This window comes from Phytophthora infestans, genomic scaffold (genome assembly GCF_000142945.1).
Source record: "Phytophthora infestans T30-4 supercont1.25 genomic scaffold, whole genome shotgun sequence".
In the NCBI taxonomy this organism is placed as follows: Eukaryota; Oomycota; class Peronosporomycetes; order Peronosporales; family Peronosporaceae; genus Phytophthora; species Phytophthora infestans.
This window is the reverse complement of record NW_003303734.1, coordinates 1,717,434-1,730,524: the sequence shown is the minus strand read 5'-3', so window position 1 is coordinate 1,730,524 and position 13,091 is coordinate 1,717,434. Positions and strand designations below refer to the sequence as shown.

Genomic DNA, 13,091 nt, shown 5'->3' with positions numbered 1-13,091 from the left:
CTTATCTGTAAATGATTGTTAGAGCAGATGCGGTAAAATTCAACCGATTTACAGGTGATCGAGTCTAGTTTAAAAAAAGGTGTTAAAATCTGCAAAATGTAAACAGCAAGAAGAAAAAAACACTCAGGACAACGAATCCCTCCCGGCTGATTGGAAATTACTACGAATTTGTAAATTTTCATTAGAAGTAGTGCGCTTAAGAGAACAAATGACCCCTCTGATGGTAAGGGAGTTGGTGCGAAGCCTTTGGCTTTCCAGGGCGACTAGCGCTGCGCAGCAGCACTACCAGCCCAACCCTTTAGTCTAAAACTATCTATCTTTATTGATCAAGTGACAGCGTTTGTTAGCACAGCGTTGTTGATACGGCCATCTTCTGTTGTAAATGTACTACTATTTTCAGCTCATTCAGTTACCTCACATTCAGATATTTTCTTAATATTTCTACAACAAAATAGTTATAGTTATTCTTTTAGTCATTGTTTCTTGTAGAAACTATTATGAACATAGTATTACGTATATTAATATTGTACCCTCGAAAACACACATTCATACGTGTACGCTAAGCACCTTGCAGCAAAAGAGGGGCTATTTCATTTGAGAATAAGTGGCTCTGCCTGTTTAGCAATCAAATAGTAAAAGCAACATGCATTTTTAAAAAAGAAAAACTTCGTAATATAAAAACGATTATAGTGAGTTGTAGTCAAAGTTTCCGAATCGGCCGATTGAACCGCTCCGGAGTTTCGATCTGAGTTTCGCCCTACCTATCTTATAGTGTATTTCCAATAATGGTGTGTATCTGACCAGATTCCCAGAGAGAAATCTGCAAGCAACCACAACACGAGTGCAATGGAGGCGAACCCAAGACCAAGCAAGGGGGGCGTCGAGGTGGCGAGCCCAAGCCCGAGGACTGGAGACATGGAGGCGACTCGTGATAGCGAGCGAGAGGCAACAACACCAACCAGATTGACAGCTCTGAGATCACAGCGAAGCTCGACGTCTCATACGCGCGTCTCTCCGTATCCTGAGCGGGTACGAACTCGAGTTCGACGGTCGCCAAGCGCAGCGCACTCAGAAGAACGTCGGCAGCTAGCGCTGGTGGTCCAGCCAATTATCAAGGCTACAATTGGCCAGCGAGATGCATCTGGCGTCACGCTAGATAAGAGGACCGTGTGTGGAGCCATGTTTAACGACATTATCACTTCTCTATTCGAAAAGCTTCGTAGTCACATCAAAGGACGGGCAGCTAAGACGAATGGCGAGTGGTCACTGCAGACTACTTTCCAGGAAGAACGGCACAAACGCATGCAATTCAGATTTAAAAGGCACATGATCGAAAGTACCAAGACAGAAGACGCTTGGGCACAGTGGGTGAAAAGTACACGTCGCCACACTGTACAGCTTCTTGTGTACGAATTTGACCTTGAAATAACAAAGGCTCAAGACCTCCAAAATTTAAAGAGGCGTGCATTCGACCTCCGGAAACCGATCGAGCTGGTGCAGCTGCGGAGAGCACTTTGCACGATGCGGTTGTCCAACTGCAGCAACACTGGGGGAGCCGATTTCAAGGATCGGCAAAAGTTTGGCGCATGTAGGCGAACTCTATTACGCGAAACCTAAATCGATCGACATGGACTGATGCAATTTCAGATCCACCTCCGGTGCACGTAGCGAATTTACTGAACGCAGCGGACTTGCTTCTTGAGCAATACATCTTAAACCTCAATCGATCATCTCGACTCGCACTGGACTGTGTTGCCGCAGCTATTGCAGATAATGAGCAACACCGTCGTGATGTTGACGCATTTGTAAGACGGGTTGAAGCACAAAAGAATCGACTAGCTGACAGAAAGGCAATCATCGAGGCATTCATTGACGAATTACTGCCCCCCCACCTAGTGATGTCGTCGATCCTGCTCCACTGATTGAAAACATTGCTGACATCGATCATGAAGAGTAGATAGTAAATTGTAGGATACTCAGTAGCCTAACGACTGGTGCGTTACAAATCCTAACTCATCTTCACGGCAGTCGACTTGTTCTTGCCCGTCCCAAATGTCTGGTACCTGTCGTTTCTCCTTAGAGAGTGGCCCGACTGGATTAAAAATGCCTTGTTTCATCCAACCACAGTGCTCAAACACGCGTGTCATGTCGAACGATTCAAGGCGCTGAAACGGCTTCACAGCTAACGGAGTCAGGTCCCGGCCACTAGATTCGTCATAGTGTCGCATAAAAGCCTTCTTCACGTACCCAAAGAGAAATTTAATGAGATTAAAAAATGGGCAATACGCCGGCAAAAAAATAGGGACCACGCCGACACTTCGCAGGTAGTGTATAATCTCTGGATGGCGATGGATTGATGCTCCATCGAGAATCCACACCGAGTTAGATCCCGGGTATTGATTTACGCCTTTACGTGCTGAGTACACGAAATCTTTGCAACAATTCACGAAGCTTAGCCTGTCGAACGTTCCTTGTGTATCGTAGTAGTCGAGTAAACCGTTAGCTCCAATAAACGCTAGCACTGAAATCCTTGGCTTCCTCTGAAAGTCTCCACATACGGCAACCTTTTCTCCCCTCATTGAGTATCCTCTTTTTCGTATCATTCCGCGGTTATCAAAGGATACTTCGTCTAGGAAGACAAGGTTTTGATGACTCCAATTAACATTACTGAGCTCCTCAACGAATCTGAATACATCGCCTTTTTTAATAGGCATTGCACATCTTTCAAGGACCTTCCAAGTTAGTCTGAAGTGGTGGATAATGCGCCAAACGGATGACTTTGAAATCGAAATGTGGTGAGCTTCAGTGAAAGCAGCTTGTGCTTCGTCCAAGTAGGCAAACGGTTTTTTTCTGATAATAGTTGCTGAGCCATTCTCTATGCGCTGATGTAGCTTTCCTGTCCACTTCTGTGTTCGCCCGCTGAAATGTATCTGTGTCCTCGTAGACCTGTATCCAGTTACCGACAGTTCTTACGTCCTTGTATAAGACATGAGCGAGCTGCTGGCGAGTGTAGCCAAGATTTTAGAGCGCGTACACGCAGTGGAACACTGTGTTTGATTGAGCATGTTGCTTAGTGGCGGCCAGCTCTATTTTCCCTTATTGTGCGCTGTTGGCGAGCGAGCACATCTTTCCTGATTTTAGCCAGTAGTATGCTACCGAGCGGTTGCGGATCCGTTTATAAATTTGATCGAAACGGAAATTTCTTGCAGAATTGACAATACCAGTAATGTATAATCGTGTGCAAATCCATATGTGCTCTGTAAATCACATAAATTTACTGATGTAAGCTACATAATTCAGTTTAAACCAATTGGAGCCGCCTTCGCTCCGCTCGGCAACAAATGAGAAGGCTAAAAAATCTGAGCGTTTCGTGCGATGGACGGACGGACACAGTGCTAGCCTGATAGAACTAGCGCTCTGGGCGCCCGATCCGCGGACGCTAGGGCATGGTTTGTTGGTGTAGAGAGGGCCAACCACCCCCGTTGCGTTGCGGTGGGCTTAGAGTTTCTACGAGGAGCGAAACTTCATATAATATATGTATACTGTGATCTACTTTTGTTACCCGTTAAAACCACACTGCACACATATGCTTAGTGCTCACATGTTACAGGAGACATGACTCGGGTTTAACGTGATCTGCAAGATGAGAACCATCTTACCCGGGAAGGTATTGTCTATAATATCGCTTGAGCTCATAGCTCCCAAAATGACAGGAATCGCAGACGCGCGTGGTTGTATGCTGTTCAAAAGACGTGTCAGTATCAATGATGATCCAAATTGGCATAGATCGGTGAGAAATCATGGCGTAAATACGCCAACTCAAACATAATACCATCTGTCACGTCATCGCCCGTGAGGCTGTCGACACCATATCCTTGATTGCGACGGTCTATTAGAGCAAAATTTGGTCGGCTCCTCGCACGAATTATCTTTTAGGACAGGTAGTATTTGCCGATGGGCGCCACAAACATACCTTGAAAGTGTTCGGCTGAGCTCGTTATAATATTACTGAAGGGGCTTTTCCACTATCTTCCGCATGCATTGATCTTACTTGCATAGCTGACTTACTTACTGACTTATTTGCGTAGCTACTGCCTGACGGAGTGGCGTAGATCCTTTTCGATTGGCATTTCCGATATGTGCGACGAATATATGAAGCCACATGGCTGTAGGCAAATTATTAGATCGTAGATATCTTATACTTGAATCGAAAAGTAGCTCATGTCCATTAGATGAAGTACTTTGTTGTCTACCTAACTACCCGGCGTGCTATTTGATGTGTCCGCGCATATCCCGCAATGCCGTAAATGGGTGTGATCGTGATGGCCAACACCCATGCATTGGGTCACTGCTGCGATCTCTCTACTTTTGCATCATCGTGCTAGCTTACGGTACCTACGCTTATGATGTATCAGTCCATATGATCGAGCGCGTCACTAATTGGGCACAGGTCATATCCGCGGTGATACAGGCCAGCTGCAGCGGCGCTGCCGTAGCCTTAGCGTCAGAGGAAGACGTTCGACTCAAAGAGTCACTAATACTAAGTTCCTTATCCAAAGGACACTTACAGCCCAAGCCCAGGGCTCAAAGTTATTACCTTAGCGTTTATGCTTCAAAAACCAGAAATGTTTTATTTTCTATTATTGCGACCAAGCCGCCTAGGGGTAAATGTATCTGTTTAACTATCTAGCATAGTTAAACCTAATGAAATGCATAACGTGTGGCTTTCAGCCAGCGTACTGAGAGACCTTGTTAGCTCTCCAACTTATGTCGGAGCGTTTGTTAGCTCTCCAGCTTATGTCGGAGCGTTTGTTAGCTCTCCGGGTATTTCGTACCCCTGTGTGTTCCGCACCATGTAAATCCGCTGCACTCTTTCCACTAAGATGAGAACATTCTTTCTCGAAACTTTACTCAGCGAGGTCACGTCTTGTTAAGACGGCGGAGGTTACTACACCTCACACCAGCGTTGTACAGCTCCGTGAGCTCACAAACGCCTACGCATCGTTTTGGCCCAGCTTCTCGTCGTCGTCCCACAACCAATGTTCCAAGCGCAGCGCGCATCGTGTTCTCAAGCGGTCTCAGGCTTACGCTCGCGCTCCGCGCCTACTCCAAGAGTTGCAAACCGCTTAGAGCTATGCTCTTGACTCATCCGAGTCGTCGACAACAGCTCAGCGGCTAAACACTCGCTTCACAAGCGATGGGTTGGTGGTTCGATCCCACCAGGGCGTCGCCCTCTCGTTCCACGAACGGTTGTCCATCCTTAGACAAGCTTAAGGGCATCACCCTTATAGATCAATGGTCGAGCGTTGGCTTTGGAGGCCACAGGTCGGTGGTTCAAATCCACTCGGGCGCAGCCCTTTCATACCATGAATAGTCCGTTCTCGGACTGACGTACGGGCATCGCCCTTATAGCTCAATGGTAGAGCTCCGGCCTGGCAAGCCAAAGGCCAGTGGTTCGACCCCCGTCCGGGACACCACTTTCGATGTTACAGCGCATCCACATTTGGATCATGATCATCGGGCAAGCTGTTTCAAAACAACTATGCGTCTATCGAGACGCTTGTACCTGAACCTTGTTCACAGCACAAAGCACATGTTTCCTTTGGGACCATGTCCCTAACACCACGAGGTCTCTCCACCTCCTGCTCCCGCTGCGAGCACCGCCCATACGTACGAGCTGGCTGCTGCAGCCACTGGTCAGAGCCTGAGCTCAACTACTGACCTGATCGCTCCCCACTCTAGTGGGAGGCGCCCAGCGCCTGGTGACGCTGTCGCACGCCTTGGGGGCGCTTCGGCATATGATGTGCCCGGTCGTAAGCGTCAACGACGTCAGGGCAATCTTGCAGGAGGATAACCTCAAACTCCCATGAGTTCTGTGAGTGTGGGTAACCCCTCCACCTCACCAAGTACTGGGTACGACCCTGGCGTCTACGCCGCGCCACAAGGCGTCCCACGTGGAAGTAAAAATAGCCATGCTCACAGAGCAGAGCAGGAGGAGGCCTTGTCTCAGCTGGGCTCTCTCGGTGAGAATCAGCACTTGCTGCAACGGTGTCTGCGTCCATACGACACCGGCGTCCACGAAGCAAACGTTCCCGTTCACCGTCGATCGGTCGATCTCGAAGAGATGATCCACCTTGTGGATAGTATAGAGCCACCATTGTTGACTCACAACAGATCTCGGACCTTAAGCGTCCAGTCGCTCGGCTGAACGTTCAGCTTGCTTTGCTCCTGCATCTCGAGCACTTCGCTCCGCGACCTGTGGCTTTGCCACATGCTGTTGATGAGCCATCTGTGGGTCCACCACCTGCTGCCCTGTAGCTGTCCGTGGTCCAGCCACCGTTGGTTCCAACGCTTCCGCGCTCACCTAAGCAGGGTCTTGATATGGCTTAAGCAAGCCAACATAGAAGTCCGGATGCGTGCGCATCGTCTTCGGAAGGTAAGCGTATAGGCTAGGCCCTTCTTGGCCACGACCTTGAACGGTCTTATGAACCGTGGGCTCAATTTTGTCTTAAAGACTGCAGACACTGCATGAGTAGGTAGGGTTTAAGCGTGTAATAAAATTTAGCCACCGACCTCAAACCTCTCAACATTGCTTCTGCCCTTGGCATTTGCATGTTCCTTCTGCGTGTCTTGGCTTTCAGTCAGAGCGTCGCGTAGTTGACGCATTACACCCAGTCTCAAAGAGACAAAGTCATCGACTTGCTTTCGAGCCACAACAGGGCTGACGTCAGCTAGCCGCTCGGCTATACCTCCCCCATCAAGCCCTGAGCCACTGCGGGGCGGCGTCAGTGGGACGCGAAGGCTTACCAAGCCGTTCACATAGCGCGGCGTGTAGCATGTCAAGGCGTGCACTGCATTGATTAATGCGAACTCAACGAGCGGGGGCATCTGGCTCCAGCGTTTTGGCGCCTCAGCCCATACGCTTCGGGGGGTATCATCCACAACGCGATTCACGCGTTCGATTTGACTGTCGGTCTGCGGATGATCCGCTGTGGACATGTCCAAACGAGTGCCGAGCACTCTGAAGAAGGACGTCCAGAACTTCGCGGTGAAGCGCGGGTCTCGATCCAAGACAATCGCCTCAGGCAAGCCATGTTGGCGAAAGACTCAGTCTAAAAACAGCAAAGCTGTACCCTCTTCATCAATGCTGTCCGGCGCCGCCGCTAAATGAGCCATCTTGCTCAATCGGCCTACAAATACCACAATACCCGTGTTTCCCGCCTTATCTTTGGGAAGGCCAAACACGAAGTCCATACGCGTGGACTGCTAACATCCCTTGGGGACACGCAAACTCGCCAATGGCGCTGCCGTGCTCGGCGCGGACTTTGTCCGTTGACACGTCTCGAACGTTCGTACATATGGGCCGACCCACTTATACATTTTAGGCCACCTGTACATCGAGCTCACCGAGCCATAGGTCTTCTCCCGACCTAAGTGCCCGCCCACGGGCGTATCATGAACCTTATAGAGAATTCGATACCTTAGATCCTCATCATGAGGAACGATTACTCGAGGGTTATCCTCAGGGTCGGTGCGGTAGTACAGAAGGCCGCCATCGAGCGAGAATCGATGCAGCCTCGCGCGTAAGCGCACAGACAATTCCTCGTCAGAGTCTTTAAACTCTTCGCTCTCAAGGGCCCGTAGCAGCGCTACGCACACGTTGTCTTGTGCGTAAGCTCCGCGTGTCAAGTCAGGCACTGACGACGTCACTGTCGTGACATGGGCTAACTCGTAGTCCGGCCTGCGCGAGAGCGCATCGGCCACTACATTAAGCCGCCCCGGCTTGTACTTCACCTCGAAGTTATACTCGGCAAAGAAGGAAAGCCATCTTGCCATTCTCTGAGAGTGATGAGACGACTGTGTCGCAGTGCGTAACGACGCATGATCAGTAAAGATCACAAAAGGCTTAGAGCCTAGCAGGTGTACCCTGAATTTGACTAGATCATATTTCATGGCAATTAGCTCTTTGTCATGCGCTGGATGGTTCTTCTCTGCAGCGTTGTGCTGGCGAGACTCAAACGCAATCACACGTTCACACCCTTCGGTGTCTGCTTGTAGCAAAGCGTAACCGATTGCAAAATCGAAGATGTCAGCCACGACGCTAAACGGGCTATCCGGGTCCGGTAGCGCAAGGATCGGAGCCTGGAGGAGGCTCTTCTTTACAGCCTCAAAGGCTCCGTCGTACTCGACGTTCCAGCACCATAGTGCGTCGTTCTTAAGGAGATCTGATAATGGCCGACCCATTTCCGCGTAGCTCGCTCTGTACTTGACAAGTAATTGGCTAAACTTAGCCAATTGCGAAGTCTTTTTAGTTCTTGAAGGCCGGCCGGTCCACGATGACCTTGGCTTTGGCAGGATCAGCCCGTAAGCCACGCTTCCCAATGAAGCACCCGAGGAAACGTATCTCCTTCGCGCCAAAGGCGCACTTGTCCAAGCTGGCATACAACTTATTTGTGCGCATGCACTAGAGCACTGCTCGCAAGTGGTCAACGTGGTTATCCACGTCTGACTTTCCGTGCTCGGCACGACTATGGACGAATATATCGTTAAAGTACGTCTGAGCGTACGCCCGGTGGGGCCTAAACAACTGCGTCACAAGACAATTGAACGCTGCTGGTGCGTTCGACAGCCCCTGGGGCATGACCAGCCACTCCCAGCGCATACCGCTCGGAGTAGTCACCGCTGTCAGCGGAATGTCGCTCGCTCTCATGCGCAATTGGTAGTAGCCATCGACCAAGTCGAGCGCGCTGTACGACGCACTACTTACCATATTGTTCCGCAGAATATCCTTGCGAGGAATCGGCGAATGCGCCGGGATAGTGGCCGCATTGAGCTTGTTAAAAGCATGAACAATGCGCCACTTGCCGTTCGGCTTTCTGACACAGAACGTGGGTGTCGAGTGCGAAGACTTAGTCTCACGCACCATCCCTGCCTCGTGCTTCGCACGGAAAAATGCGTCAATGACGTCACACTGCTCTCTCGGCAAAGGCCACTGCCTTGTCACGCAGTATTTGGTTTCAGAAATCAGGTCAATCTCATGACACATGCGTCAATCCGGAGGCAGGCCCATCAGTGGGTCTTTCGAGACAAAGTCTCCATACTACTTCACCACACGATAGAAGGGATCCGAAGGATCTTTGATGATCGCCGATCCACTTCTGGCGTCCAGCGCCTTCTTGGTGTCCTCTAGGACCGCGTCGTCCACGACGGATGAGGAGTTCAACACATCCTCAGGTCCCAACAAGGCCACCTCGGCTAGCTCGCCTGCCTTTAAGGCTTCGCCACACTCGGCAATAGACATCTTGTCCAGCACTAGCAGAGCATCTGCAGCGGGCAGAGTGTCAAGGCTGATGTCGCCTTCTACCTCCCCTGTCACTCCGTTCATGAGCGTGTACAGCAGTTCACAGCAATCACGTGGAGTCTCACCGCTCATCACGTTGGACACCTCGTCCGACGTCGAAGACGCCCTGCGTCTTCTTCTCCTCTCCCTCCGCGACTGAGCCCGGCTGGATGAGGGCGGTGTGGCGACATCTCCATCACCACCACCGGGTGCAGCAACACCATCACTCCTCGAAGAGGATTCACGCTCGGCTTGCATACACGCTTCTCGTAAGAGAGCTAAGCTCTCTTCGGGGCTGAGCCCCGTTGCCCTTTACCTCGTCGAGGCACAACAGAACTCAGTTCTTTCCCAGTAGGTCGCCCCGCGCCTACTGGGAGTTGTCGTTTCGCGGCGATGACCCGGAGGGTTGGCTCGCCGGAGCCTCGCGCTTCTTACGCAGAGGGCAATAGGCCCTCAAGTGTTCAGTGCTATTGCACCGCTGCTCCGCAGCAAGAAGCTCCGCTTCTTCATCTTTAGCAAAGCTGAGGTCCATCGGCTCTGGGCCGCTCGAAGAGATTGCGCTATCAGCGCTTCAACCGTGTCGCGCCGACCTGAAGTTGTGCTCGGCATTCAATGCCACATCCACCGCCTCTTCGAAAGCGTTAAGGTGTACACGGAACACTTCCGATCGAGCTGCGCTCACACGAAGTCCCTTCGTGAACACGTCACGCTGACCAGCTCTGGAAGAGGGTACGCCGTCATTCCGGCGACAAGGGTTCTCAACTCTTGGTCATAGTCCAATAATTTCTTCTTACCCTGGCGGGTAGCAAGATACTTCGATCGGATACGGTACGTTTGATTAGGCGGCGCGAACACGCGCGAAAGCCGTTGCTTCAGCTGGTCCCAAGTGCGAAATGCAGCGTCAACAGACGTGCCGCACGTTAGTGCCCATTCGCGAGCGCGACTTCCAAGCCTAAAGATAGCCAGCGCCACGCGCTGATGCTCATTCTGGAGCAGGGCCTATCCCATGGCCATCTCGACCTCACGGGTCCAGAGAAGAAGATTCTCTCCACCCTTTCCCTCAAAGATTTTTACGCTCACCATGAGCTGTATCAGGCTTGTAGACACTTCACGCGTATCCACGCCGCCGCCGTTGCGGCGCTCATCTTCTCTTGGACGTGATCCTAGCGCGCCTTCTTGTAGCGTGAGAACGATTCCAGCCTCGCGGTAGCCGCCTCTGGACCTTGCGATGCAAGATGGGCCACACCCTCCGGGACATAAGCTTAGTAAGCGGGTCTTGCTGCGCCGGAAGCAAATTCGCAAACACGGGGTGCTTCATCCCCGCAAAGGATAAAGTCTACCGACTCAGGAGCGGGATTGACTACAAGTGCTACCAAGTGCAGCGGGGCTGCCGTAGCTTTAGCGTCAGAGGAAGACGTTCGACTCAAAGAGTCACTAATACTAAGTTCCTTATCCAAAGGACACTTACAGACCAAGGCCAGGGCTCAAAGTTAATACCTTAACTTTTATGCTTCAAAACCAGAAGTGTTTTATTTACTATTATTGTGGCCAAGCCGCCTAGGGGTAAAAACAAATATGTGTTTAGCTATCAAGCATAGTTTAACCTAATCAAATGCATAACGTGTGGCTTTCAGCCAACGTACTGAGAGACCTTGTTAGCTCTCCAACTTATGTACTGAGCGTTTGTTAGCTCTGCAGGTACTTCGTACCCCTGTGTGTTCTACACCGTGTAATTCCGTTAGACCAGCTGACCTGGCTTCTGTTAGCAGCAGTCAAAGCAATATATACGCGCGCAGCGGGTACACCTTATTGTCGTCCGCGACTCAACCGAACTCTTATCTCGGCCACGATGGACAGGCCACAAACGTACAATATTGCGTTCAGACACATCGACTTTCCACGTCCATCAGTACGGTCTGCACTGTAACGCAGTGGTCGTATCTATGCAAACAACAGCTCATTCGTCGCGCGCAGTTCCCACTCAATATTGTAGTTTAAATTTGTGGGCGCCCATTAGTGAAATATACGCTTTGAACGCTGATGGTACAGATAGCATGGTTTTCGTGTGTCCACGTGAGCGAGTGTACCTTGCATCTACGGTGACGCGTATGCGGATAGGAACGACCAGCTTGCAGAGATACACAGTTGCTATCATGTGCTAATTGTTTAATAAAACGCGCTGCGCTCTGTAGGTGCATCAACACGCTTGGTAGCACCAGAGTCATCTTACCGTATGTGCGGCCCCAAGCCTCGCGCTGTTCGCCAGTATACAAATTACAAAAATAAGCGGGGGGTAAAGGGGCCTAAAAAGGTATATTTTCCAGTTACTTGCTCTTCTGCGGTTTCTTTTGTTTGATGTGATTGGCGCTTCGGGCAGTCGCCTTGCGAGGGCGGACGCTCTTCTTATCGTTTTGGCGGTTCCAATCAGGGTCCATGATTATATAACATTAGCCAGACTATAATGACGGTGCACCTGCGCTGGGTCCGATGGGGGTGGGATGGGGGGCATTTTTTCTCAGAGCGCGGTCGCTTTTGGGCCGTTCTCGCAGGCAATTTAGTGCCGCACTATGTCCCGTTCGCTGATTGTACGGAGCGCATAGCTGTAATGCGGCTTCCCACAGCAGATGCAGCGCGCCAGTGGGTCCGTCGTAGACCGCTGCCGATTCAGCAGAAGCAGGTCAAAATTGGCCTTGCATGTGGGCCTCGCCATTCTGAAACTGTGAATAACTATTTTAATTACTAACTTGCGTAAAATTAAAAGGTACTAGCGGATATATTCTGCTGGGTGTATTTTACAAATCGAAATATTAAATAGTATTATTCTATTATGAGCGTGATATTGTTTTATACATAAAACACGTCAAAATAATAGTTCATACAATGCTAATACTAATTACTAAACAAATATCAATATTCTGCAATCGCTTAGATAATCCTATTTATTTATTTTTGAGCAAACATATATTTAAGCAATAACAATGACTTCAAACACTACCACGTAGGTACCATGCGCGCATGCAGTGCGATTGCTAACGCAAAGGTCGTGAAGCCTATCTTAATAAAAATAATACTAATAGTAAAGTAATAATACTTCTATCGTCTATACTTTGAGAAGTATGTGGAAAATAACATTGCAGAGGTCTTACAAAACGAGATGATAACTGTGCCCAAATTGAAGTACGTACAACAGGTTTTGCGTAGCTAAATGTAAATACGCAATCGTCAGCACAGCTCGCCTTGGTGCTTACATCCAATCGGTGCGCTTATTTCTCTGCAAAAATGTTTGCGTTACGTCCAAACGCGAGGGCGATAGACGGTCTGATCGTGCGACAGATCCAGTCAGTGTCGCAGGTCGGCAGGTATTGCCCAATCAGAGCGAGAGTTAATTGTGTGGCGTTTTTGCTATTTTTGTAATTTTGGCATTGTTCGGTCGAGTCAATAAGATAGGCGCAGTAGAAAGGATGAAAAAATGTATTAGAAAGGCCGAGTGTAGCCATGCGAAAAGGTAGAAAAATACAGCAAAAAAGGAAAACGACGGACAGACAGACGGACGGACAGTTACAAGGTTAGGGGCGGTAAGCTAGCCCTCTTGGCGCCCGCTCCGCGGACGCTAGGGCAAGTTTGGTTGGTGTAGTGGGGGCTGGCCGCCTCCATTGTGAAATCAAAGCTAAATGTATTATATGCATTACGTCCCTACCAAGTCCGCGTTCCAAAGATCTCTGTGTACACAATATTGTTGGTGTGTACGTTT

General features: G+C 49.9%; 1 protein-coding gene, 1 non-coding gene and 1 pseudogene across 3 annotated transcripts; all 3 read left to right on the top strand.

The window, feature by feature from the left end:
* Positions 1 to 846: 846 nt before the first annotated feature.
* On the top strand, positions 847 to 1,983 carry PITG_13141 (uncharacterized protein; the record flags this gene model as incomplete). Its single annotated transcript, XM_002900616.1, has 3 exons — positions 847 to 1,588; positions 1,648 to 1,805; positions 1,972 to 1,983. The coding sequence occupies 3 exons, from the start codon at positions 847 to 849 to the stop codon at positions 1,981 to 1,983; spliced, it is 912 nt and encodes a 303-aa protein (XP_002900662.1).
* Positions 1,984 to 5,159: 3,176 nt separating this feature from the next.
* Positions 5,160 to 5,230, top strand: PITG_27957. The gene has a single exon. It is a non-coding gene; the product is annotated as a tRNA-Val (tRNA).
* A 51-nt stretch (positions 5,231 to 5,281) lies between these two features.
* PITG_27956 lies at positions 5,282 to 5,353 on the top strand (annotated as a pseudogene). Its single transcript has one exon. The product of its transcript is annotated as a tRNA-OTHER (tRNA).
* Positions 5,354 to 13,091: the final 7,738 nt, after the last annotated feature.